The sequence below is a fragment of the Leptodactylus fuscus genome, chromosome 5 (assembly GCF_031893055.1).
Source record: "Leptodactylus fuscus isolate aLepFus1 chromosome 5, aLepFus1.hap2, whole genome shotgun sequence".
NCBI classification, from domain to species: Eukaryota; Metazoa; Chordata; class Amphibia; order Anura; family Leptodactylidae; genus Leptodactylus; species Leptodactylus fuscus.
The window spans coordinates 97605527-97621902 of NC_134269.1; the positions used below are offsets into that span (position 1 = coordinate 97605527).

At 44.5% G+C, this 16376-nt stretch overlaps 1 protein-coding gene across 1 annotated transcript; it reads left to right on the plus strand.

Annotated features, from left to right (window-relative positions):
• The first annotated feature begins 11946 nt into the window (after positions 1–11946).
• On the plus strand, positions 11947–15863 carry SCO2 (synthesis of cytochrome C oxidase 2). The gene is made up of 2 exons (XM_075276253.1): positions 11947–12007; positions 14843–15863. The coding sequence occupies exon 2, from the start codon at positions 14844–14846 to the stop codon at positions 15663–15665; it is 822 nt and encodes a 273-aa protein (XP_075132354.1). The 5' UTR covers positions 11947–12007; position 14843; the 3' UTR covers positions 15666–15863.
• Positions 15864–16376: the final 513 nt, after the last annotated feature.

Below are 16376 nucleotides of genomic sequence, written 5' to 3' on the forward strand. Positions count from 1 at the left end.
TCAGGGGGGGAGGCATGTCAAAAGGGTTTTTTTTCCTTCCACATCAAGGACATCGTCGTACCATCTTTTTTTCCAAACCCCTAGCATCCACATGAGCATGCTAATAACTGCCTGGATGCTGTCCAGTGATTTTGGGTCTATTTGTCTCTCACTGACCCTTTCCATCAGTCGGACACTTGGTTTGTCCTTTCTGATGGCCCTTGTAAGGGAAGCAAATTGGATATAGTTTCACACAAAACTCCAAAAATGGGCTAGGCAAAATTGATGGCACCTTTTCAAAATTGTGGATAAATAACTTTGTATGAAGCATGTGATGCTTGTGCAAACTCACCTGTGGTGGATAAGCTGCCCCAATCAAGTTCCAAAGAAATTCAAGCTGTTTTACAGGCTCAGTATTGGCACCCCTGCAATTCTGTCAGATAATACTCATGTTCTCAGGGGTGAACCATGGCTTTCTGCCACCTGAGGCGGACGTCAGAAAGCTGCCCCCCCACCTGAGGAGGGGGCGGGCCGAGCGGAAGGGGGTGGGGGCGGAGGGGGTGGGGCTGAGCGGAGCGAGCATCTTTAGCAGGCAGAGAGCAGGCAGGGAGAGGTAACCATCAATGAGTTTCTTACAATGCTCTGCTGGAATTTTAGACCATTCTTCTTTGGCAAACTGCTCCAGGTCCCTGAGATTTGAAGGGGGCCTTCTCCAAACTGACATTTTGAGATAGGTGTTCTATGGGATTCAGGTCTGGACTCATTGCTGGTCACTTTAGAAGTCTCCAGTGCTTTCTCTCAAACCACTTTCTAGTACTTTTTGAAGTGTGTTTTGGATCATTGTCCTGCTGGAAGACCCATGACCTCTGAGAGAGACCCAGCTTTCTCACACTGGGCCCTACATTATGCTGCAAAATTTGTTGGTAGTCTTCAGACTTCATAATGCCATACACACGGTCAAGCAGTCCAGTGCCAGAGGCAGCAAAGCAACCCCAAAACATCAGCGAACCTCCGCCATGTTTGACTGTAGGGACCGTGTTCTTTTCTTTGAAGGCCTCTTTTTTTTCCCCTGTAAACTCTATGTTGATGCCTTTTCCCAAAAAGCTCTACTTTTGTCTCATCTGACCAGACAACATTCTTCTAAAATATTTTTGGCTTTCTCAGGTAAGTTTTGGCAAACTCCAGTCTGGCTTTTTTATGTCTCTGGGTAAGAAGTGGGGTCTTCCTGGGTATCCTACCATACAGTCCATTTTCATTCAGATGCCGACGGATAGTACGGGTTGATACTGTTGTGCCCTCAGACTGCAGGGCAGCTTGAACTTGTTTGGATGTTAGTCGAGGTACTTTATCCACCATCCGCACAATCTTGCGTTGAAATCTCTCTTCAATTTTTCTTTTCCCTCTACATCTAGGGAGGTTAGCCACAGTGCCATGGACTTTAAACTTCTTGAGGACACTGCGCACGGTAGACACAGGAACATTCAGGTCTTTGGAGATGGACTTGTAACCTTGAGATTGCTCATGCTTCCTCACAATTTTGCTTCTCAAGTCCTCAGACAGTTCTTTGGTCTTCTTTCTTTTCTCCATGCTCAATGTGGTACACACAAGGACACAGGACAGAGGTTGAGTCAACTTTAATCCATTGCAACTGGCTGCAAGCATGATTTAGTTATTGCCACCACCTGTTAGGTGCCTCAGGTAAGTAACAGGTGCTGTTAATTACACAAATTAGAGAAGCATCACATGATTTTCAAACAGTGCCAATACTTTTGTCCACCGCCTTTTTTATGTTTTCTGTGGAATTATATCCAATTTGGCTTTTTGACAATTCTTTTTGTGGTTTTCTATTGAAGACAAAATAAATCAAGATAATAATACCAAAGAATTTGTGATTGCAATCATTTTCTGGAAGAAAATGAGTATTATCTGACAGAATTGCAGGGGTGCCAATACTTTTGGCCAACACTGTAAGTGTGAGTGCGAACTATCCATTGACATTTGAATGCAATCAAACTGCTGTCACAGAGACATAAAAAAGCTTGGTTGCTGTTTGCCAAAATGTATGTGAGTAAGCTAAAATCCTTCAGGAAAAATGTCTTGTGGATTGCTTGTTGCCTCTGGCACTGGGTGCTTTGACTGTGTGCAACGCATCATGAAGTCTGAAGCTTACCAAAGGATTTTGGGTCACAATGTGGGGCCCAGAAAGCTGAGTTTGTATCTTCCAGCAGGACAATGACTCTAAACATACCTCAAAAAGCACCCAGAAATGGATGGAAACAAAGCTCTGGAGAGTTCTGTAGTGGCCAGTAATGCAGTGGCAGATCCAGGCTTTGCGGGGCCCTGGGCAATTGACTTTGGCGGGGTCCTAATTACCGGGGGGTCTGAGGGGTATGGAATAAACATACACTGACTCACACAATCACTACTACATACGTGAACAGCACTACTCAAACGCGAGAACAAAAGACGGGCGCGATGCGTACTAATTCCGCCCTCTACACTACTCAGTCGCATACGTGACACTGAGAGTGAATCGCCAACGTGTGTCTGTGTGTGTGTGGAGAGAGGGGTTGGGGGAGGAAGGTTGGCGAAAGCCACTGCACTTTCCTTCCACCAGCCGCTGTGACTCACCACTGACACACTCATCCCTTGTCTACATACAGTACCACAGCTAGAGCTACAGCTGCAGTACAGTACAGGGTATGTACAGAAGAATCTGTACGTTTTACTTTTACTATTGATTTTAGCAAAGCATTGAAAACCCATGGCCGTTTAAAAGTGCATCATATCGTCTGTAAAAGTATACGTTATTACCAGAGAAAATATATTTTTTTTATAGTAAGTGGTTGTGGATAATCTGGAGATTTAAATAAACGAGGTCTGGATAAACCAGGTTCTAAATAATGTACTGTTTTAGAGTCTTCCTGTTACAAATCTACTAAACTTAAGATTCGATTGAACACTTGAACCCTTGTGCACCCTCGGCTCTGCTACATCAGAGCCGAGGGTGCGCTTGAACCCTTGTGCAGCCTCGGCTCTGCTACATCAGAGCCGAGGGTGCGCTTGAACCCTTGTGCACACTCTGCTTCATCAAGCTAATAGAATGCATTGGCCAGCGCTGATTGAAGCAGAGCTGAATCTGTGTGCTTAGCTCAACTACTCCACCGGTGTAGTTGAGCTAAACACACACATTCAGCACTGCTTCATCACGCCAATACAATGCATTAGCCAGTGCTGATTGGCCAGAGTACGGAATTCGGCCAATCAGCGCTGGCTCTGCTGGAGGAGGCGGAGTCTAAGATTGCTCCACACCAGTCTCCATTCTGGTCCGACCTTAGACTCCGCCTCCTCCAGCCGAGCCAGCGCTGATTGGCCGAATTCCGTACTCTGGCCAATCAGCACTGGCTAATGCATTGTATTGGCGTGATGAAGCAGTGCTGAATGTGTGTGTTTAGCTCAACTACACCGGTGGAGTAGTTGAGCTAAGCACACAGATTCAGCTCTGCTTCAATCAGCGCTGGCCAATGCATTCTATTAGCTTGATGAAGCAGAGTGTGCACAAGGGTTCAAGCGCACCCTCGGCTCTGATGTAGCAGAGCCGAGGCTGCATAAGGGTTCAAGCGCACCCTCGGCTCTGATGTAGCAGAGCCGAGGGTGCACAAGGGTTCAAGTGCACCCTCGGCTCTGCTACATCAGAGCCGAGGGTGCGCTTGAACCCTTGTGCACACTCTGCTTCATCAAGCTAATAGAATGCATTGGCCAGCGCTGATTGAAGCAGAGCTGAATCTGTGTGCTTAGCTCAACTACTCCACCCGTGTAGTTGAGCTAAACACACACATTCTGCACTGCTTCATCACGCCAATAGAATGCATTGGCCAGCACTGATTGGCCAGAGTACGGAATTCGGCCAATCAGCGCTGGCTCTGCTGGAGGAGGCGGAGTCTAAGGTCGGACCAGAATGGAGACTGGTGTGGAGCGATCTTAGACTCCGCCTCCTCCAGCAGAGCCAGCGCTGATTGGCCAAAGTACGGAATTCGGCCAATCAGCGCTGGCCAATGCATCCCTATGGGAAAAAGTTTATCTCACAAAAATCACAATTACACACCCGATAGAGCCCCAAAAAGTTATTTTTAATAACATTCCCCCCTAAATAAAGGTTATCCCTAGCTATCCCTGCCTGTACAGCTATCCCTGTCTCATAGTCACAAAGTTCACATTCTCATATGACCCGGATTTGAAATCCACTATTCGTCTAAAATGGAGGTCACCTGATTTCGGCAGCCAATGACTTTTTCCAATTTTTTTCAATGCCCCGGTGTCGTAGTTCCTGTCCCACCTCCCCTGCGCTGTTATTGGTGCAAAAAAGGCGCCAGGGAAGGTGGGAGGGGAATCGAATTTTGGCGCACTTTACCACGCGGTGTTCGATTCGATTCGAACATGGCGAACACCCTGATATCCGATCGAACATGTGTTCGATAGAACACTGTTCGCTCATCTCTAATAAATACCAGATTGTGGTTTTATTTAAGTATTTCACATTGATTCACTCTTTGCTTGCTTAAGGGCTGGTTGAGCTTAAGGGCCTCGTGCTTCTAACCGACCGACCCGACCTGCGTTTTGTTAGGTCCGGGCCGTGGGGCCCCGGGCTGTTGCCCGTCTCACCCGGCCCTGGATCCGCCCCTGCAGTAATGAGTCCGGATCTAAATCCCATTAGACACTTGTGGAGGAATCTTAAAATTGCTATTAGGTGAAGGCATATTTCAAATATGAGAGACCTGGAGCAGTTTGCTAAAAAATAGGGGTTGAATATTACAGTTGAGGGGTGTAAGAAGCTGGTTGATGGTTATTGGAAGCAAGTGATTTCAGTTATTTTTTCCCAAGAGTGTGCAACCAAATATTGACTTGAGGGTGCCAATAATTCTGCCCATTTTTTGGCTTTTTTTCCTCTGAGTTTTGTGTTGTTCCAATAACCACAAAGAAAATAGACATATGTGTAACAAAACATATGTAATTGCAATAATTATCTGGAAGAAATACTTAATTTTCTGGAAGAATTTCAGGGGTGCCAACACTTACGGCCATGACTGTATATTTTTGAAGTGCTATCATTTAACATTTCTGGGGTCAGTGGTGTTTTAACAATACTTAACATGGTTTGGAGATGGCATTCTTATTGGCGTTATTCCCATTGCCTTTTCTTTAACACAGGGGATGGGAATGATAGGGTTAGTTTTGTGCAGACATGTCCTAAGCAAGTCTTCATGGTGGTGTGGAAACAGGTAGAGAAGAAAAGAGACATGTAAATGCTACTAAAATGTACTGGTAGGAAGTGTCTGACAGTTTAGAGAAGTTGAACAATAAATAGGGCACACTCAGCATTTTTTATAAGGGAGTGTTTTGGCAGGGAATTGCACTTTCTGAATACAGACACATGATGTTCCAAATGAGCTGATGATATCTATAATAAGAGGCAGATGTTGAATCCTTGTTATTGGGAAATTTTTTGAAATTTACTTGGAGCAATTTTTTCAGTCCCTTTATAGAAATTCCACCACTTACATAATTCAAAAAGCAACAACGAAGAGCTGGCAGGTCCCAAAACAGACCCAATGCATTTCTCCGATTTGTTAAATGCCCCTATCTAGCTAATAGGATTACATCACCTGTTTAAACTCCACACTATTCAGAGTTACTACGTTAATGCACCCTGCTGTATGTTTACTTCGCTACAGCTATGATATCTTTCTTTACCTGTTACCTCTGCAGCTGATTATTGTCCTCAGTAGTCTCTTGTGTAAGGCTCCGTTCCCACGGAGTAACGCGCCGCTCATACACACGTATCACATTGATAGCAGTAGGTAAAAAAGCCTTCCATTCAGTTCAATGTGTAGCGCGCGCAAGCGGTTCTTCCCGCAGTGCTTTAAACAGAAAGTTTGCAATGGGATCTGTTTTGAAGCGCCTCACTCTGACACATTTACTTGTCAGAATGAGCGGCGCGTTACTCCGTGGGAACGGAGCCTCAGGCCATTTATTAGTGCAGTAGTTACATAGATAAACTGGGAAGTTGTAGCCGATCACCAATCCATCAGGAGTTGCTGGGTTTACCACTACTTTTGGAGGAAGGAAGTTGGCAGAAGAAACGTGTGGAAGTACAAAAGAGCTTCCAGGAAGGCTAACCAAAGCAGGCTATAGTGGAAAGCCCTGCAGGAGAGGGAGAGCCATACGAGGCATGCTCACCTGTACTGCAGATACTGCATAAAGTATTCTGTATCGTTTGTTTCCTTTTCACTGTAAGGCCGGGGCCCCACGTGGCGTAAAGTTAATGCAAGGTTTTTCACCTTGTGAAAAAAATATGCCCTGCTGACACGCTGAGATTTCCAAAACAGTCGTGATTTTGCAAATCACAGCATGTCAATTATACCTACAGAAACTCCAATGGTTTCCCTATAGGTGTTAAGGAAGCAGAAAGTTCACAGAGGAAACCTCTGTGAATTATCTGTGAAATGCTTTGCAGGAAAAACCGTGTTGTGTTGCTGCCATGGTTTTTCCCATAGCTCTTTTTCGCTGCGGCCCGCTACATGGGTCCATAGCCTAATTCAGTTTTAATTGCCAGTAAACCAATAAGCATAGCTGGTTGTCCATGTCCATCAGTTGCTAGATGCTACAACATCATTGCTACAGCCAAATAAAGGGTCTAGGGAAGCACTAAGGCAACGGTCTAGGGCAACACGTTAGAGGCACTCACCTGCTGTGAGTCTACTACATCATGGGGTTTTGAGGTGTGTTTGATGGTGTAAGGAAACCAGCCCATTGGCATGGGACTGCCTGTTGTGGCCTTCCCACCACTAACTAACCTCTAGATCTAAAGATCCTTTTCCACAATCAGCAGCACTCAACTAAAGCAGACTAAAAACTAAATCAAACAGGCTTAAACACTGGCTAAGACCGGGGCCCCACGGGACGATCTGCAGCTATAAAGTACTGTGGAAAGAAACGAAACAGGATTGCATCGCGGTTCTTCCCGCAGTGCTTTAAACAGAAAGTTTGCAGAGATTTCCTCCGCAGACTTTCTGTTACAATTATATCTACAGGGAAGCCACCAGCGTTTCCATTGATATAATTGACATGCTGCGATTTTCAAAACTGTGCCAGTTTTGGAAATCGCAGCATGTCCACACTGTGGTTTTTACCACAAAATCGATGTTTACAGTACGTGGGCCCCCGTCTAAAGGCAGGCACAACCTATCAATGACTAACGCCACCCACCTTGTAGCATCCATACAGCAGGATCTACTCCTGATTACACAACAGAATCAGAATGGCTGATTAAGGCTCGGTTAACATCTGCATTCGGGAATTCCGTTGCCCTCTCCACATGAATAATGCGGAGAGAAAAGTGCAGCGTTTTTTGCACGATAACCACACGGACCCCATTATATCATCAAGCAGACGTCCCAAATGGAAACCCAAACGCAGATGTGAAACAACACTTGTAAATACTAGTTCACTATTTATAGTGGCCTTATTGGGGAACATTGCATAGAGAAAGATTGTCAGGGATCAAATGAAACAGGTAGGTAATGGGTCTCCAGCCACCTTTGGGTAAATTATATTTGCAAGTGGTAAACGAGCAACAAATAATGTATTAATGAAACCCTGGCAGCATGGTGGCTCAGTCTTGATGGCGCTATATAGGTAAGCAAAATAAGAAAAACAAGATTGCTAACATTTTTTTTTTAACAATTCATCTTCATCAAATGTACCACCATAAAGTTTATTGTTATTGGTAGAGTGGTGTGTAAAATCATTGCAGCTCATAGAGAAAGCTACACAAGGCATTGTTATCTAGGACATGGCTCTTGTGAGATCCATCAATGGCTTGAAATTTTGCTATTGAGGTTTGCTGGAGCCCGCTATAGTATAATCTAAAATATAGTCTAAAACCTATGTCCTAGTATGTTACTCTATTTTCTGCTCCATTCCTCTATTGGACTAAGATTGCGACATTTTTTATTATTTTTTTTAAATTACAACTTTTTAAAGTCATATTGATTGCACAGACAGCTACACTGTGACGTCATGTTCACAGAACCACTACAGCCAAACATTGCTTCCGGGTGTACATGCCGAGAGCGATGATGGACTACAGTGGTCACCGATGAAGCCGCTTTGTATTCCAAGAGTCAGAATTAGTGACCTGCACAGCGTAGGAACAGAGCGCAGGATGCAGGTAAGTATCAGAGCTTTTATTCTTCTCTGCTGTCTGCATTAAAATTTAGAATCCTGGACAAGCCCTTTAACTCCCTACAATTTGTGAATTCAGTAAATGTATACAGCTAAAGCCATGTACACAAAATATGTTGTGACCCTAGTTATATCAGTTTTATTGCTTTTATTATCTAATGCACTGAAGAGTCATACATACAGTACTGAAGCTTGTCAGTTTTAGGCACAACAGTTATGGTCTTCATTCATTATCTCTTCAGGATGGTGCCATGTGAAGCTATTCTGATTTATCTTGTAATGGACGCTTCAATGCCACATATAGAACTGAAAGTAAAACTATGTGTGGAATTTTCTGATCTTTTGAGGAACTCTAGGGACTTTCTCTAAATATTACTAAGATAGACATCACCGCAGTTGTAAAATGCACTATTAGCTAGTTGGAAGGTTAAAGGTAATTTCTGTGGGAGGCAATTGACTCCAAAAAGTGATGTCACTCCAGCCAGTCATAAAAACAGTTAACAATTAACTCCTTCCTGCTGGTGACATTTAATTTTCGTTTTTGACTCCCCGTCTTCCAAAAAGCATAACTTTTTTTTGTTCTTAGAGCCATATGAGGGCTTAATTGTTCTTCATAGTGATACCATTTATTATTAACCCCTTCCCACCGATGGCATTTTTTGATTTTCGTTTTTGCCTCCCCTCCTTCAAAACCCCATAACTTTTTTATTTCTCCGCACCCAGAGCCATATGAGGTCTTAATTTTTGCGGGACAAATTTTTCTTCATGATGATGATTCTATATAATGTACTGGGAAGCGGGAAAAAAATTCAGAATGGGGTGGATTTGAAGAAAAAATGCATTTCTGCGACTTTCTTACGGGCTTTGGTTTTACGGCGTTCACTGTGCAGCCAAAATGACATGTCCCCTATATTCTGTGTTTCGGTACGGTTCCAGGGATACCAAATTTATATGGTTTTATTTACATTTTGACCCCTAAAAAAAATTCCAAAACTGTGTTAAAAAAATTTTTTTCTAAAAGTCGCCATATTCCGACGGCCGTAACTTTTTTATACGTAAGTGTATGGGGATGCATAGGGCGTCTTTTTTTGCGGGGCCGGGTGTACTTTTTAGTTCTACCATTTTCGGGAAATGTTATTGCTTTGATCACTTTTTATTCAAACTTTTATCAGAATCAAAACAGTGAAAAAACGGCGGTTTGGCACTTTCGACTATTTTTCCCGCTACGGTGTTTACCGAACAGGAAAAATATTTTTATAGATTTGTAGAGCGGGCGATTTCGGACGCGGGGATACCTAACATGTATATGTTTCACAGTTTTTAACTACTTTTATATGTGTTCTAGGGAAAGGGGGGTGATTTGAACTTTTAATTCTTTTTATATATTTTTATATTTTTTTTAACTTTTTTTTAAAATTTTTTTTGCATTTATTAGACCCCCTAGGGGTGTTGAACCCCAGGGGGTCTGATCAATAATGCAATGCATTACAATGCTAATGCATTGCAAAAAAGCATCCTTTCTTTTGCAGGCTGCATAGACCAGCCTGCAAAAGAAAGGATTTGCAGACAAGCCTGGGAGCCTGTACAAGGCTCCCAGCTGTCATGGCAACGGGACATCAGCCCTTGAGCATGCTCCAAGAGCCGGCGATCCTGGCCAAAATGGCAGCGCCCATGCGCCGCCGGGAAAATGGCGCCTCCGGCACCTTTCATTGTGGCGCCGGAGGGGTTAATGCCTCCGATCGGTCCGGGGACCGATCGGAGGCATTAAAGCCGGTTGTCTACTGCTTAAAGCTTAAAGCAGTAGACACCCGGCGGCTATGGCGGCCGCCCGGCTCCCGGGCGGTCGCCATAGTTACAGACCCGACATGCGCCGTACTATTACGGCGCATGTCGGGAAGGGGTTAAGGAAAGCTGGAAAATCATTCAGAATGGGATGGAATTAGAGATAAAGTGCATTTGTGCGACTCTCTTATGGGCTTTGCTATTATGGCATCACTGTGCAGCCAAATGCTAATGTCAACTGTATAATATTTTTTAATATGATTTTTGTGATACCACATTGCAGCATCATTTTCATTAAAAAAAAAAAAAATCTACATTTTATTCTGTTAGGGGCACAAGACCCCCAGAGTTTATGATGTTGTAGTTTCAAATTAAATAACAGGCCTGGATTGGCTACAGCCATCCTTTAGCCTGGAGAACCACAAGGACACAGATGGTGGTGTATCAAAATGGATTCTGATTTATTGTTACAGAGAGGTAGTTTTATACAGACAAAAGCAGGTTGGACTTATAACATAACATACCAGGATTGGATGTGGAATGGTAGCCTCTATCCATTGGCTAAAGCCTACTGTAATCTCCATCTAATTATTACACTCCAACAGGAAGCTACCCCCCCCCCCCCCTTCCCCGATCACTGTATATGTGTATCTCAAGGCTCCAAAGATAATTAGAGATGAAAGGCTTGGTGTCACTTCTTGGATCTGACTATAGACATCCTCTGTTTACACGCTTCTACATTGACACAAAAGTGCATCCCTGAAGTCGATCAGCTAGATAAGGATTAATTAGCATTCCATTTCCTTGTAGCCCAACATGGATCTCCATGTTAATTAGTCTAACCAATTCCTTTTTGAGACAAACCACTTATCTTTGATAGAGAAAGATGGATGCCAAAATACAAGATGGAGGATGTGATCCTAACAATTCTAATACAAATTAACTACAAAGTGATTTAGGGGATGTCTTCTCCTGATGTGGCTTTGCTGTTTGTTCTAAATAATCGCCTCTACCTCCTGCCCAGCTCCACCTTCACACTTCTTATTTTGTCTGCAAGTGTGTCTCTTTGAAGCCAATATGTAGTCCCTTGTACAAATAACCCTCTAAGGCTAAGTTCACACAGGTTTTTTTTGGTCAGGATTTTGAGGCTGTATTCGCCTCAAAATCCTGACCAAAAAGATGACTCCCATTGAAATCAATGGAAGCCACTCAGGAGCTATTTACGGGAGCCGGCTTGTTCCGACTCCAGGAAACAGAAGCAAGGTGCTCATTCTCCAGTCCAAGTTGCCTCACGATACGGCCTGAAGACTCACCTTCCTCTGGACTAGGCCCATTCCGGAGTGGAGTGCGCGACTGTATGCCGATGCAGTGTACTGGCATTCAGTCGTGGCTACCCGTTTTTTGGACTGGAGACAGAGGAGCCCTCTGCCTCAGGTTCTGGTTAAAAAAAACCCTGTGTGAACTTACCCTAAAACCCTCTCTTTAGCCCCAGGACCATGCAATCCTATGTGAACATCATCCACACGATTGAGCCCCCTCTCCTGGGCACTGCCATGTATTCACCGGCTCCCTTCAGTTCCATATAAACATTATCCACTTCAACATGCAGTCCTGTGTAAACACCAATTCTCTCTTCAGCCCCCTCTAATATGAAATACTATGTGCAATCTTCTCTGCCTCCAACTTCATCACCACTCTACAGTCCCATGTAAAAATATCCCCCCCCCCCCCCCCCAAATACAGTCCAACCTAAACATCACTCATCCCTTCCAAGGTACAGTCTATGAAAAAAATTAAAAAAGCATCAGCCCTCCCCTGCAGCGTGACACCCTGACACAGAACCACAGCACTCCTCTCAGCCTAACCTACACTGCTCCCGCTTCCGCCTTTCAGCGGAGACCCGTAACGCGAGTCCCCGCCCCTTCCCGTGACGTCACATCGACCAGGAACTACTGCGGGCTCCACACGACCCGTTGTAACCTCCTGAGGTGGGAGACACGAGGTTTGTACTAGTCTGTACGGGCTGTATACTGGGTGATCCGTGCAGTCATCGCCTTGTGGGGATCGGCTGGGCAGGAGGTGTGCAGGCGGGCGGGGTGACACTTTCATCAATGACATGAGTAGCAAAGGTTACATTGTGAGGTGTACAGTACTGGGATTTACTTCACAAAATGTAATACGTATGATGTATATGTGGTACGTGCAAAACCTAAAAACCATCAGGTGTCCCAGAGTGCACTATAAGTCTGGAGTGTGGGCAGATAGCTGCTGTATAAAGTGACTGTATGGGGGAACTAGAGAGGCGCCTAGTGTCATTCATATGTCAGGGAAGTCTGCCAGTAGAAGGACTGAATTCACACACTGCTAAACTACCAATGGACAGGGGTGCTCTAACCTTAAAGGTGTCCAGGCAAATTATTTTTTATATATAGGCCGGAGGAGGTGAAAAAATAAAAAAAATCCTACTCCCCTGTCCTCCCAGTGTGGTCTGATCCTGCTGTTCGCAGTCTGTGACGTCCCAGATCCCATCTGCTTTGGCAGCTGATTGTCCTCAGTGATCACGTGACCGCTGAGCTAAATCAGCAGCCTCATGAAGTGACCCCAGGACGTCACAGGTAGTGACATCACATGCCCTATGCTGAGGCCGCTGATTGGCCTCAGCGGTCGCATGCGGCTGGGGTTTCCACCGGAAGATAACAATGGACCAGCAGGACTGAACCGTGCTGGGAGGCACTGGAGTACCAGGGAAATGTGAGTATGGATTTAAAAAAAAAAAAAATTCACTGCCCCCGGCTGATTTAAAAAAAGTAATTGGGTTGTCCATTTTTGCCTGGACATCCCCTTTAAGGTAAAGAAACGGTATATTAAATGGTACCATTACGAAGAACAATTTGTCCCAGTGGAATTAAGCACTCATGGCTCTGTGAATGGAAAAATAAAAATGTTATGGCTTTTGGAAGGCAGGGAGTCAAACATTAAAAATCGCTGCTGCGAGAAAGGGTCAAAAGCCCACCTTGTCAATTATAGAGAAAAAAAATCCTTTTCATAATTGAACAGTACAAGGAACTTTGTAATATATCTTATCTCAGTGGCGTAACTAGGAATGGCAGGGCCCCGTGGCAAACTTTTGACATGCCTCCCCCGACTGACGCCGAAGACCTCGACCGACCCCCCCCCCCCCCCCCCTCTGCATTTCTGCGCACTCTATTATGCCCCTAGTGGCCCCTGCACACAGTATTATGTCCCATAGTCGCCCCTGCACTCAGTATTATGCTCCACTGTGGACACCCATAAATAATTATTATACTCTGGGGTCTTTTCAGACCCCAGAGTATAATAATCAGAGACCCAGGGGGAATAAAAACATTAAAAAAAACCACTGTTACTTACCTGTCCCCTGTCTCTGCTGCAGTCCTCCTCTGTCGTCCTTCTTCAATGATGTCCGATGTCACATGACCCGGGACGCAGGCCGGGTTCATGTGACGTCAGACAACTAGGCCTGAAGCCTGCTTGGATCATGGAGAGGTAAGTAACAGTGTTTTTTATGTTTCTTGCCTCTCTCCGGCCTCTGATCATTATACTCGGGGGTCTGCAAAGACCCTTGAGTATAGTGATAGTCTTTGTGGGGCCCGCAGTGTCACTTACCGATCCCGGTCCAGCCAGAATCGGAAAGTAAATAGGGCCCATTACCGGCTGGAGTAATTCCAGCCGGTAATGGCCTATTAAGAAAAATGAAAAAATCGCAGCGGTAGCGGCTGTCGCCAGGCCCCCTAATGTCCCGGGCCCTGTGGCAGCCGCTACCACGGTAGTTACGCCACTGAATATGCTTCTGTCTATTTATCAAGCAGAGTTTCTTTTTACATATTAACCTATGGAGAAGGGAGGGGCAATGGGGGCTTCTGGAAAACACAGATACATTCTTCTGCTGTTCTGTGAGTCAGGTAGCTCTTTCAATACTGTGTTGCTACAGATAACAGACTACCAGTACTAGCAAGGGTTTTATTACTGTTTTAGGGCACCTGGTAAGGACCATTGGGTTTACTGGCACAGACTTAACCCAACACAGATTTGCTGCGGTTGCGGTGTGCTATGTGTGCCTTCACACTCGTCCTGCTTTGTGCCTTCTGAAAGTTGGGAGGTATGTCTAAGTGGTGGTGATGGAGGGGCCTCACTTATGAAACCTTTGCTATAGGCCCACCCAGGGCCGCTTTCACCATAAGGCCAACAGTGCACTTGCAGCGGGCTTTATGGAAGCAGGGTCAGCTGGGTTTATGCCTGAATTATTTTTTTTTAAGCAGAATGAGCGACGGACGGTCTAAATGGGCAACAAACACAGGTGTGAAACCAGCCTTAGTATGTATTTACATGTGCAGATCTTGTTACCTGTGTAGTGGATTGAATACTACTCAGACACAACTGTATTCACTTGCATTGTAGGTGTGACATACTCATTCCTTAGGCTGAGTTCAGACGGGGTTTTTTGGCCTCAGATTCCGGACCAAAAAACGGGTAACCGCGACTGGATGAAAGTGCAGTACACCGACATCCAGTCGCGGCACTCCGCTCCAGATTAGGCCCAAATGAATGGGCCTAGTAGGGAGGGAGTGTCTTCAGGCGGACATCTTTGGCTGAATCAGCCGCGGAATCCGCCTGAAGAAAGAACATGTCGCTTCTTTTTTCCATGAGTGGGAACAATCCGCTTGCGGAAAAAAGAAATGACCGCCTCCCATTGATTTAAACCCTGTTTGAACTCAGCCTTAAACTGTGGATAGTAGCCCTCTTTGATCTTAGATTTTCATTATGCCTTGCGATAACACTGATATCTTCTCATCTATAGGATGCTGCGGCATATACAGCGCATTTGTAAATCTCCATGTCTTTTCCGAAATCATGGGGTTACAAATTCAGTCAGGACAACAACGGACTGTACAAAGAAGATAAAATGGTCGATCACTTCAAGGGAAATATCCACATCACCTCCATTACAGAATTCACAGCAGCCAGGACCCTCCAAAGCGCCAATATCATTACGAACAAGGCTGCTTGTTAGCTGCATTATTGGTGGAACTGCAGTGGGAATCTGGCAGTATTTGCGGTGGGAGAAACAGGAGAAGAAGAAGCTGGAACGCATCGAGCAGCTTCGTACCATAGCAGTTGGTCAGGGAGACTTCAGTCTTACAGATCATAAAGGCCAGCCTTGCAGTAAAAAAGACTTGAGAAGTAATTGGGTGTTGTTGTACTTTGGCTTTACTCATTGTCCTGATATCTGTCCAGAGGAGTTGGAGAAGTTGACTTCTGCAGTGTCCTTGTTGGACAAAGACCCCACTTTGCCTCCTGTGCTTCCTGTCTTTATTTCCGTGGACCCAGAACGTGACAGTGTTGCAGAACTAGCAAAGTATGTAAGTGAATTCCACCCACGCCTCATGGGGCTGACCGGCACCCAGGAGCAGATCAAGGCAGTCGCTCAAGCCTATCGTGTATACTACAGTGTGGGGCCTCGGGATGAAGATAATGATTATATTGTTGATCACACCATCCTTATATATTTGTTGAATCCTGATGGACTATTCACAGATTACTATAATCGGAGTAAAACCGATCAGGAAATTGCCGAGAGTATCAAGCAACACATGAAGACCTATAAGTCAATATTCAGCTGACAAGTTCCATCACAACTAGAACCCTTGCGTTTTCTGCCTGTGTTGCTCTGAAAAGTTTTGGGTATTTTTTTGTTGGACCCTAAGTACTTTTTAACTGAAAAAAAAAAAAAAGTACTTTTTTTACACCTTGAATGTCACAATATCAGAAATCGTGCTATGCTTGTTGCTGAAAGTTGGCAATAAAATGAGATTGACCCTGACGTTCTCTATGTATAATGGCTGATGCACACAACCATGTGGCTAGCAATAGAGGTTACAGTATGCAGTAGCAACATTAAACAAATGTAGTGACAGACTAGACTTTTTCCTTAGAAGGGCCCTGTATATATGCAGCTTCCTTTTTTTTTTTTGCACTGTATGGTCTACTAAAATGCATACACAAAAATGTAGTTTTATTTTTTTCTTCATTCCTTTAGTCTGACCATATACAGACTATATGAGCAAATGTTTTTACAGTACAGCTTCTAGCAGCTTATATTTTATACTTCCCAACATATATTTACAAAAGCTATAATAAGATACACGTCAGGCTAATTTAAATTTTTATAAATATGTCACAGAGGAGTGAACGTGGCCTAAGTACGATGCCCCTGACTGGCGCAAGGCTTGTCTGAGCTAAAAGGCTTCAGCCTCTTAATCAGGTGTACTTCCACATGACAATTGATATCTTCACTGGTCAGGAACTGGCACAGATTTCAGATATTACTTTCA

Excerpts from the sequence above, each read along its gene's own strand:
- SCO2 (XM_075276253.1), top strand. The coding sequence starts at position 14,844 with ATGCTGCGGCATATACAGCGCATTTGTAAATCTCCATGTCTTTTCCGA.